The 12,512-nt window shown below is 35.2% G+C and overlaps 1 protein-coding gene across 2 annotated transcripts in view; it reads right to left on the minus strand.

The window, feature by feature from the left end:
• The window catches only part of MINDY3 (MINDY lysine 48 deubiquitinase 3), a 48,271-nt gene that overhangs the window by 24,040 nt on the left and 11,719 nt on the right, over positions 1-12,512 (minus strand). For both annotated transcript variants that reach the window (XM_005518771.2, XM_088061928.1), the window contains exons 5-10: positions 11,308-11,359; positions 9,314-9,428; positions 8,818-8,891; positions 8,271-8,350; positions 3,500-3,570; positions 1,199-1,279 (exon numbers count right to left, since the gene is read on the minus strand). In XM_005518771.2, the coding sequence (XP_005518828.2) occupies positions 1,199-1,279; positions 3,500-3,570; positions 8,271-8,350; positions 8,818-8,891; positions 9,314-9,428; positions 11,308-11,359 (473 nt within the window). The remainder of the gene's footprint in view (positions 1-1,198; positions 1,280-3,499; positions 3,571-8,270; positions 8,351-8,817; positions 8,892-9,313; positions 9,429-11,307; positions 11,360-12,512) is intronic.

Raw genomic sequence — 12,512 nt, forward strand, 5'->3', positions numbered from 1 at the left:
TATTAGTTGTGATAACACTGGGACAGGAACGCTGGACTGGCATAACAGAGAGATTACACCTATTTGTATCACACTGCTGTCTATACAACAAGGTACTGAGTTTGATGGTATCATTCAGAGAAACTGGGGATAAAATTTCAAAATTGAAATAAAAATTCTTTACTAGGAAAGACTGGGTTGAGAATAAAGCACAAAACAAATATCCAGAGGTGAATAAGGATTTTTCTATTTTTTGAAGGAAGAAAAAATATTTATCTGACATTAGGGATTAAAAATCTGCAAAAACATTTCAAGATGTAAAACTAGCTAATTAATTTCAATGATTTTTTAAAATTTAAGATTAGAGATAATTTCAATATATTGTGGAAGTTTGTTTTTTAGTAAGAAAAATCTAGGCATTTGTGTTGTCTTTCTAAAGATTAGGCAAAAATTTTACTTAAGGAAATTCAACAGTTTGAGAATGTACAGCTTTATCTTTATTAAATGTTCTAGTATTTATTTTCAAGACTTATAATTAAAGTTTTAAATAGCTTTTTAAAATTTTAGGTACAGGGAAGTTAACTTCTAATAAGTACCAATAAATGTACTAGGAGGTACCATTCAAAGTTTCAATAAAATTTTTAATCAGAAACAGATGTTCTATAAAAATAAAATTTAAGGAAAACAACTTACAATCTACAACTAAAGAAATTGTCTCCTTGGAAAATCTGGTTTAAGATTTTAAACTGAGAGTCCTCCCAAAAGCATTTTATTTTTCACAGGCTATAGTAGATATCTGACAGAATACATAAAAATAATTATTATAACAGTCCTAATATCTATTTTTAATCTAGAACAAACAACTATAGATTTAAAATTGTACAAATACTGTCAGGGAGATGAAATTACTACACAAATCTCTTTTACACAATAGAAATTTAAAACACTTTTATTTACTTATCCCAAGCATGGTGTTCCAAAGCATAAACTACCCCCAGTCCAATAAATTAAGCTAAAACCAAAAGACTTCACACTGCAAGTTATGAGATATTGCTGAAGTATGGGAACAGCTCTGCCTTTAAGGAAAGGCTTAAGTAAAAGTTTTAGTGACTATGTTCTTACATTAAAGCCACATAAAACTCACACTGTAGCAAGATCTGCACTTTGAATTTATGTGGTGTTTATCTGCCTGAGGTTACCAAACCCACATCTAACATACCTTGGCAAAGAAGACTGTGAGGTGCGTTTCACTACCAAGTATCCAAATAGGAAATTTTGGAGATTTCAAATAGGAGCCAACCTGAAATGGTACAACAAAATCAGAAAGGTCATCCAGTTTGTGACCAAGTTAATGAAAATTAACTTAGTTTTCCGAACAGTTGGGACTCTACTGACATAAATTTTCAATAAAATGATCTAAATGTTTAGCTTGCAAACAAGTATTATGCTTAACAATACTATAATCAGATGCTAATGAAAGGTAAAAGTTCATTTGATTTATTAGCTGGTTTTGGATTAATTAATCCAGAATTGACATGCAGTTAATAAAAGAAGGGACAGCCAGTTGCAGTCATTCTGCCAACTACATTATTCTCTTTAACTCTGAGATAAGCTAATGGTTTTTAATTCAGACTCAAAAGAAAGCAAAGAACAACCAAGAAGGTTCAGGAATTAAAGAGCATCAACTCTGTTTTTCAAAAGTAGCCTTTGTACAACAGCCAGGACCCTGTAACTCCATAGGGGATGCTGGATAAGTTCAGGGAGGTCTGTCTCCCTTGGGTGGTACCCCACGCTGGAACAGGGGAAGTAGAAATTCCCTCACATCCTGGGGTTAAACAGCCTGTTCCCTTGCAGCCCATGGAGGACCAGCACATGGCCTAAGCTAATGGTGCACTGCCAGGAGTCCCTTGTTGCAGCCAGGCTAGGAAAAGCAAAGGAGTTCACTGCAGCATTAAACCTTGGTCCTAAAATGACCAAGGGTGGAGGTTGTAATGGATGTCTTTAATTTGTTGTAAGCCATGATCTGAGTTGCTGTTACAGGAATTACTGTAACAGGAGCCACTTGAAGCAATGGGGGAGAAGCCTTTAAAGAAGCAGATGCAGTGCAGCAGTGACCTGACCTGAGCTGGCTTTGGAGCCCAACAACTCCACACAGCACCATGTCCCCTGTCCTAAGTGACCACCAGAACAGATGGAGCCCAAAGCCACAGACTAAATGAACTCAAAGGACATTCTGTGGATATTGTATGGACATTCAATAGGGGTGCTCAGACTAAGGGAAAGACATGTATTTTATATCAAAGGGTAGGAAGGAGTGGTGCTTAATGAGGTTGTATATAATAGTGTGGAATCTGAGCATGACATAAATGGTATGGAATAAGGGGTGGAATGTGCTGCTTTGGAACAGAACAGAGTTAATTTTCTTCACAGTGGCTGGTATGGGGCTGTGCTCTGGACTTGTGCAGAACACAGGGTTGTTAATATACAGATGTTTTTGTTGCTGCTAAGCAGAGCTTATACAGAGCCAAGGCTTTTTCTGTTTTTTTACAGCCGCACTGGCAAGGGTGATGGGGTGCAAGGGAGGCTGGGAGGAAACAGAGCTGGGACAGGTGACCTAAAGTGACCAACAGATATAAAGTTGGCGAGAAGAAGGAGGAATGGGGGGGGCATTTGGAGTGATGGCATTTGTCTTCCCAAGTAACTGTTATACTTGATGGGGCTGTGCTCTCCTGGGGATGGCTGAATGCCTACCTGCACATCAGAAGCCATAATTAATTTCTCATTTTGCTTTGCCTGTGTGTGTGGCTTTTGTTTTCTCTATTAAACTGCCTTTATCTCAACCCATGCATTTTTCAGCTTTAACCCTTCTAATTCTCTCATTGATCCTGCTGCTGGGGGAGTAAGGGAGCAGGTGTGTGGGACTTGGTTGCTGGCTGGGGTTAAGCCACAACAGTAAAGCACTGAATTTCTCAAATGAAAACCAGAAATCAAGAAGTTCTGTCACAACAGGAAGGAATATGGACTAAGTTGGACATCAGCAACTTTCAAATGTTCAGAGAAAAATACATAGAATACCTTTTAAATTTTGAATAGATTATATTTAGAATACAATTACTTAGTAGTTTTATTGTTTTTACTTAAATGGAAAACAGCAACAGCATAAAAATAGATCAGTAAAATTGCAACACAACAGCAAGACATCTTGGGACTTTATAACCAACTACATAACTTTCACTAGAGTTATTTTAGCAAAAACATAAAACTTTTAACTCACAATAATCAATTGATGCAATAAAGTTCTAATTTAAATAGCATCAAACAACATTTACTCAATAAGATGCATTTAACAGTTTTATCATATATTTTTCTTAATATATTAGTGTCAGATTGAATTTGGACATTATTTGAAAGTTCTTTAAGATCTCTAACAGTACACAGTGAAGCTTTCAGCAATACTGTTAAAAAAGCCCGCAACACCTTAATAAAAGAAAACTTTTAAATTATGTAGAAAACAGCTTACCTTACAATATCTCAGAGATTCCATCAATGTCAAAAAGCCTACTGTTGCCTGTTTGTGTATGCCAAGAAGTTCTGTTCAAAAAAAACCCACAAAATTTATCCAAGAAAAATCTGAAAATACTGTTTTAAGCCATTTTTTCTTACTTTCGAAATTGGTCAAGAAATATAAATTTTAAGTTATGCAATTGTAGTGGTAGTAATAAGAGCAAATTATCAAGATATAGTAAAAAATGGTTATTTCTCTCTCTATAAATAAGATCTCCCTATATATTTCTCCATAAAATAAGATCCAGACTCATGGTTTTAAGAGCTTCCTGTTGAGAGCCCCTTTTCTAAAGCTGTTGGACTTTTTAGGGGAGGAAGTACTTGCAACTTACATTACAATTACTCTTAGAAAAATCTAAAAAAACCCAGCTATCTTGAAGAACAGAAAATCCCATATATATGCATAAATTAGTGTTTCTTCCTCTCTCCCACTTTTTTCTTAGAGTTCCTTGGTCATATTTACTTTAACCATTTCATGTTCTGAATAATGAAACACAATTTTCAAAATAATAGTTTTGTTAGCAGAAAAACTAATTTGATTTTCAATACTGACGTCCACTTAAAGCTCTCAAACACACACAGCTGCCAAGAATAGCTGAAATATTTATGTACCACTGACTGGAAGAACACTTACAGAGCCTTACTTGAGGTCCTCTAACATAAAGAAAGTACTTCAAAATTCAAGCTTCAAACCTAATTATACAGATCTGGAAGAAGCTCCTGGCTTTCATATACATCATCTAAGGAGTTCCAAGTACTGTCTGCTTAGAACAGCTCTGCTAGATCCCCAAATATTGTCTAACAAGAGCAGCACATACTGAAAACATACACTATGATCAATTTAAGAATATTTGGATTTCCTTTTTTCCACTGAACAGTAACTTTCATATTTGGAAGTTCCCTTTAAAACACAAAGTCTCAAGCATAATTTTTAACAGCAATCATTTGTGTACAACAGCATAAAACTGACATCCTTATCCATGGGCTAAAGCCTCAGGACCATATCAAGTGAAGGAAACCATTCTGAATTAAAAAGATTCCTGGATTTGCAGAAATGAACTCTGCAGCAGCAGGCATGCCATACTCTTTTCACCAGCTTCAAGTTTACCTCACTGAATTTTGTAACAGTGCAGAACAGTTATTACAGTAATGGTTTCATTTTCTCCTCTACTGTTAAGCCGAAGTCCCCATACATCCAATTCTGAAAATTAAAATCCAAAAAACGTACAATCATGAGCTTGTTCGCTACCTTAGTGTCTGGAAGTACAACTCCTTCCTTAAAGTGTGAGCTATACATATTAAAAGGCTCTTTGCAGTAGTAGAAGTCTTTGATCTGAAAGCTATGCTTTCACAGATTACCTTCAAACTTGCTTGGAATTAAAATATTCAGGGATGCACAGATTATCCTTTGCAAAACCACATTATCTCATCTCACTGGCTTATAGCTGAGTGGCTATAAATTGGTATATGCTGAGACAATTCATTCTTTCTTTGAACTGGGAGAAAGAGAGCTACAGCCAAATTAAAAAAAACCAACTAGTGAAGACTCCTGAAAACTAGAGAGCAGCTAATATACAGAAATAGCACATTTATATGTGCAATGAAGGAAACAAGTGGCAGAAGTAAGCAACAGTACATCAGAGAAGAAATTTTATACATCACATATATTTCTTAAAAACGAATAAGAAAAATCAATGTAAAGTTCAGTCTGCTAAACAAGGGCTTCAGATGTAGGAGCCAATACCTGGGCACAGAACAATGAAGTCACACATAAATAATATTTACTATTCAGAAGATTATTCAAAATAATCCTATGATTAAGTACTTTGTTCCCCTGACAGATATACCTAGATGAGAACTCTGACTGATAAATAGAGAGTGCTAGGATTTTGGCTACAACAGTAGCCACATAGTGTGAATAGTTAGTAGTCAAGCTACAGAGACTGTGTACCTGGAAGCTCCTAAGTTAACTTCAGCTTTTACTCACTGGTCTACCCCTGCCTCTTTCAGAATTAGCCAACAGAGAGGAGAGACAGAAAAGCAAAAACTACTCTCAGATGATTTACCAAGAAAACAAAGGAGACTAGCTGCACTAAATCAAAGCTTATTCTGTGAATAACCTCACCGCACAAAAGAGAAGATGACTGGAAGACATCTGATAACACCAAAGCTCAACTAAGAAAATGAATTATGCCTTTTGTCACAAAGTTAGTTTCTCTTGCTTGGAAAAGCACTTTTGCAAAGGACTCAGATTTCTGCACACATTTGTTACCATCTGCATCAGCACAGCGCCACTCAGCGGCCACACCAACCCCACAAATCTCTGGCACCGGCCGCGGAAAGCAGCTCCAGCCCTGGCTGCACTCATAGGGAACTGCTGCAGTGCATGGAGGAACAACAGTCCTAAAAAAAGCAGTAAAAAACCCCAACTACCTCTTCCCACTGTGGATAGCTGTGGCAAGAGAAGAGATCGGAATAAGAAGAAAGGTTTAAAGAAGAGCATGTAGATAGTCAAAGGACAGATATCATTTCACTGGCATTTTTACCACCAGTGGCCAAGAACAAGTCCAGTTAGTAACTCCTACCCTATTTGGAAAATATGCAATACTGTGAGAGCCAGTGCTCTGAGTATACTCTGCAAACACATGGTAATTCCTCAGTTTTGCAATTCAGTCTGTTCTTTCATCACTGCTAAAATAACTGCAGTACCTTTAAAATTGCTTATATTTTTAATTATTTATTAATTAAAATTGCTTATCTAAATAGTTGAACAAGAGGTAAAGTGACTTTAGATAATTTCTGAATAAAACAGTATTCAGTCCTTGTTATTTTGACACCTGCAACCCTTTTAGATAAAAAGCTCATAAGCATTGACATGAAAGAAGCTGAAGGTTTTACACACGAACAAAATCCAAGAGAAATGCTCAGAGAAGGAAAGATGACAAAAATGATTTCCATATAAAGGAAATATGACAATGTATCCAAAATTCAGTCTTGCCTAAGAAGTACTGGCTGCTCTTCATCTTTCTTTTTGATAGACTACAACAAATCACTTGGTAACAGATATGATTATATAAGAAGAAGCAGGTTCTGACTCTAATTATCCAAAGGCTTCAAGAAAATGGAGGGCTCCTAACAGTAAAGTCCAATTACTTGACTGGTTAGAAAAATTAACAGGACACATAATACCAGATCCTTAAAAAGTACTAAAGATCATTTTCAGTTCCTCCACTCTCCACAAAAAGAGACAGACTCTATGGGAGTTCTGGTTCTAGGTTTTTAGGACAGAACTGTCTGAGAACCTAAATGTGGACTACATTACCGTGTCCAAAGCACATTCAGCATTTTCAGAAAAAAAAAAATTCCAACTTGGATAACTAAGAAATAAAGCCTACCAGAAAGATAATCTGAAAGGCAAATGAGGGAATGAACTACCAGTTTTCAAAACCAATATATTAAATTGCAGAACAGCAACTTAGCCTAAAGTAAAGGAAAGCTCCTAGAACAAGTCAGATTGATTGATGGATCATAATCTAAAAATTCAGACTGATAAATCATAATCAAAAAGGAAAAATTAAGAATACTGATGAGAACATACAGATAAAACCCAGAAGGCTAACTGAAAAAAAAATTCAATAGGAAACAGGGAGCATAAATGACAACAGTGTTAAATAGAGGAAAGTTAGATAGAATATCCAAATGACATTCTGAAAGTCTGAAAGCATAGGCTGCATGAAACCATAACCAAGTGCAAGTCTAAGATGTCTCAAAGAAGATTATTTGTTCATCATCAAACCAGAGCATTTTGATTCAGGTCTTGCATGGATCTGTCCCAAACCTCATTTCAAGTAAGTATTTTCAGTGCTGACTTAGATAATGGAAAATCATTTTAAGAAACATGCTGATGAACCTGAGATAGACTCTGTAGCAGTGGAAGAGAAGATGGAAACATTTCCACAATTCAAACTGCTCCTGTTTTTATATAATCTTTATTTGCAAAATGAAACACAAAACCCACAAAAGCCCCCTAATCATGAGCCTCCACTGAATCACTCCACTATGTCCATGTCTTTCCTGTACCTGGGAGCCCAAAACTGGACACACCTCTCCAGAGGTCACCCCACAAGTGATAGAGGGAAATAAGATAGATATAAGATAGATATAAGATAGAGGGAAAGAACTACCATTTCTCTTCAGCTGCTGGCTACCCTCCTGCACAGCCCACGATGCAGCTGCCCTTCTTTGCCACAAGGACACAACAGCAACCGAGTGCAACTCACTGCCCACAAGAGCCTTGGGTCCTTTTCTACAAGGCTGCTTCCCAGCCAGCCAGTGCTGCCCTGTGCTGTTCCATGGGTTTATTCCATCCTGGGTGTAGGACTTGGTGCATCTCAGGACATTACTGTCAGTCCATTTATCTAGTTTGATGTGGCTGTTTTGAACAGTGGCTGTGTCTTCAAACTTCCCAAACTGCAGAAACTGCATTCCCATCATCCAGGCCATGACGTAACTTCTACATTCAACTTGTAGCTGACAATCCTGTATTCACTGATACTAACATCAGCAATTTTGTGCAAGTATGTTTTATTTTCATTTAAGGTCTACTTAAATCAAAGGGCAGTAAACAAGAGACTATCAAAACAGAAACAGAATATATTCTGAATCTATAGGGCACAATCTCAGAGTATGTAAAAAATATGAACAAGCATAAGCTAGAATGAACTTACTCATCCCTGAACATTCTCTGTCTCCATCCCACACATTAGAAACAGCATGTCCCGTCAACAGCAGATTAATCAAACTTTGGCTACACAACAGAAAGAAATTATGTAAGACATAAGAAATTAGAAGGGACATGCAATTTATTTCAAAAAATGTGGTTATCTGTAACAAATAAAAAAATTATTGGGTTACCCAAGAAGACATTTTGTAACTGTTTTCCATTAACTAGCATGTAATTTAATTTTAATTAACACTAATTATCATCTCCACTCTTTCAAACACCAACTTGATATAGAATGTAGCCCTGAATTTGAGAATAATACATCTGAAAATTCAACAAGAACAGAAACATTTCCTCAAAACTGATGTACTAAAAGGAGTTACCAGTGAAAAAGACACACTTTTCAGTGTTGCTTTTAGTTATTTTAAAGTTATAACTGAGTCAGTCTTTTAATGTCAGTAATTTCCTAAAAGAATGATCAGTTACGTAAGACATAAAAAATAAGCCCACAAATCTGTTTTAAATGGTAGCAAACCTATTTTGCAGCTTACCTCCCATGACCATAAACAGGATCTATCAATGGCTCAGTTGCATCTTCAATTTCATTTTTTATGTTTTCAATACCCTGCAGAAAAATTACAAACATTTTTACTATCTTAAAGAATGAGCTGCACCATTTATACAACAGAATGCAACAGTAAAATATTGGAAGGCTGGTGTTTTTACATGAACTGCTAACAGGCTGCTTTCTCTTCAAAGGAAGATGCTTTCAAACATCTTGTAAGGAAGGATGTTTTCAAAATGTGTAAGTCTCCCACATTAAAAGAGAAAAAGACAAACCAAAACCCAAAAAAACCAAAGGACTTAGCCTTTCAAATTTTTAGGCTGGAACTGTACTGCAATATCGATGAAGATACCATTGCATCCATTTATCTGGACATTCATCGATTTATTGTTCACCTTTTACAGAAAAGGGTTACATGATCAAACTGTCTCTTAACAAAGAAATAAAACCCACCCACAAAGTACATCAAGCAACCCACAAACCTTTGTCAGTATTACAGAATACAGAAAGAGTAATACTCCGAATCTGTTTGTCCATGCTGAATATTGATCCCAAACTGCATCCTTCAGTTCAGGGAAGCTTTTGAATGCTCGTTTGCTAAAGACAAAAAACAATAACAAACAAACAACAGAAAATAAGTATGTATTTGGATGAAGCATTAGAATAGTGTCACAAAGCACAACCAAGAATTACTAACACCTAACATGAAAATGTCAAAGTAAAAGTAGAACAGATCTGGTTTTATATACAGAATGACGCAGCAGCTCTTCTGGAGTTACTGTAACTGCCATCTGCAGATGATAAATAATTCTGGAGCAAAATGCAAAAATGAACAATTTTTATATGCAAATACTAATCATAAAGTTACATACACGTGTGAAAGAGCTGAGTGGCTTGCACCACTACTGTAATTCTATAAAACACTGTTACTGAAATTGCAAATAGACTGTATGTCACCAAAATAACATTTGCATTATACAGTGTTCTGAAAGACATTCAGTCCATAAACAATGGAGAAATAAACCTTCTATTTAACCAGGTAAGACTATCTTCTAGGCTTTCGAAGAAATTACTATATTTCCCACAAGAATTTGACTTTGTTAGACACTAGCTCTGAAAAAGCAAATTCTTCAAAACATTCAACAGTGGTACATTAATATTTGGGATACTATCTTATTGCATAATATGGTGACTGCCTGGATGATAAGTTAACACCATGTGATCATATGTTTAAAAAGGAAAAAAAACTGAAATAAAAACCTAGGAAAGGAAGAAATTCACCAATATCTCAGTGAAGCAATACACTTTCAATTTCTTGGGCAGTTAGAGCTGAACACTACATTTCAGAACAAAAACATTAGTTTGAGTAACTCAAACTAGATCATAGTCTTTGTTTACCTTACACAAACAGGTATATTATTTTATTTCTAGTTTCTTGCGCACTTTTAGTAAGCTTTGTTTAAAAGAGAAACAAACATCTTCAAAAATATATCCATAGATGGGTTTACTCTGGCTAATTTCTAATTACTCTGGCTTGATTTCTAAACATCCTTTCTTCATCTGTAGAGTAAACATGGCATACAAGGTAAGCAAGGCAAAGCCAGTCCTGAAATTCATCTGTAAAGGCAAATGCCAGAGCATTCATTCCCAGTGAGAATGACTGAAAAAAATTGGATACCACAAGTCCAAAGACCGAAGGGGTGAGCAGGAGGGGAGGAGGAAGAGTAGGAAATCAGTGTTTTGATCATCTATAAAAATGTTATATTCTCCTCTTTCTTATTTCCCTATATGACAATGGATTTAAAAAATAAACTATAATTACTACTGATAAACTGAACGGTGGCTATTTCAGTTCTAATTAGCAACATTTTCCATCAGGTGTTTTTTTGAATTCTGCTGCTCTTTATTTACTCTTTGGGGATTGATTTGTATAATATGTACACAATGGTTCACCTTGAAAATAAAAGGCGGTTACCTTTAAATATAAACTCACTAGACTGTGAACTCTGGGTTTAGACCCCCAAAAAAGAATAGTGTTTAAAGTATGAAACAAAAATCAGTCCTGTATATGACACATTTTAATAAATGTTTCTTATGATATCTCAAATCAGGAAAATGTACTGATGACATTATATAAATATGGAGGATTAACATCTTTAACTTAAATAGGAATCTTGATTAGATTCACAAAACCCTGTGTTCATAAACTTGAAATGCATAAAATATCTGGCCAATTAATCACATTACATTGCTCCAGTTTTATTTTAAAGCCCAATACTTATGTTCAAAATAATATTCCATTTTAAATGGCTAAAATACAAAGAAAAAACACAAACCCCCCCAAACCAAAACTTGAAATCCAAGTTTAACCAGATGAGTAACACACAAAAAGTTCGTCAGCATACCCCTTTCAGGCCTGTGAATATTAGTGAAACTTCAAAATATTGTATTTTAAATGTTCCAACATATTACTTACTGAATTAATGCATGAAATCGCTCAAAGCCAAGCTCTTCGACAGCCAAGGCAGCTATACACAAGAGACACTTTTCAGCACTACACATGGCAAAAAAATGACACAAGATACACACAGCAAGCTAGAATACTTTCAAGCTCTAATTATATTTTTAATCCTTGCCTGACATTTAAATTTAACTGATTAGTATAAACTAATTTACTGCAACATTAAGATTCCACCATACAAATTAGTGAGAACATTTTTATTTGGACTAATCAATTTATTAAAAGCACAAAGCCACTAGAGTGCATAGTCCTGGAAATATTTGTCATATACTGAGCTGTTGCTTTTGTACAAAATGTAGCTGTCACCAAGCATTTGCATACTATAGATATAATTCTGCAGGTTAACAAGAAGTACTATTTCCTAGAAAAGCAAGCACGATTATTTGGATAATTTTATCAGTGTAGGTAAGCTGTATTTTTTCTTTGAATATACACTTCTGTTACTGAAATTCGGTTAGTTTTTTTTCCATTTAATGCTTATTTATTACAAACAAAAAAGTAGAATTACTCTACACAGTGTTACACATTCTGTTTTAAATAAGTTCTCATTGTTTTCTTTCAATAATGGATAAAGAGTCTTTCAAATTCATGTTGCATTCAGGACATAAAAAAAAATACAGCATTAGTGTTTTCCCAAGTTCAACACAGGCTTTATACCTTTCTTTTTTCTTTTCTTTTCTTTATCTTTCTGGTAGTAGAATAATACACAAAACAACTGCTTTCTGATAGATACTACTTGATGCTGAATATTTAAACAATGTCTGATCACCGAGCTATGGGATGTGGCTGCATACAATTCAGTTAAGATCTGAAGCCATTAGGGCTAGTACTACTGCTCAGTTCTTCCCACCTGAATTCCTGAGAAGGCATTTTATACCCATTCTGATTGTATTTTGAAAGATGCACTTAATTTGCCCTACATACAAACACAACTAATTCTCAAGCAACAGAATACTTTCATTTTCTACTTCAGAAAAACAGCAGCAGCAGTCTTAAGAATTTTAGTTTTTGTCATTTGAATAACTACAAGGAATTGGTTAGATTACCAGGAATAAAACTGGACTTAAAAGAATGTATTATTAAGACATTTTTATAAAATACAATGAATCTAAATTGCAGAAAATGCTGCAAAAACTAACCTTGCTTGAAGAATACATGTT

This window comes from Pseudopodoces humilis, chromosome 1 (genome assembly GCF_049639895.1).
Source record: "Pseudopodoces humilis isolate 2021_Gansu_Grassland_sample_001 chromosome 1, ASM4963989v1, whole genome shotgun sequence".
In the NCBI taxonomy this organism is placed as follows: Eukaryota; Metazoa; Chordata; class Aves; order Passeriformes; family Paridae; genus Pseudopodoces; species Pseudopodoces humilis.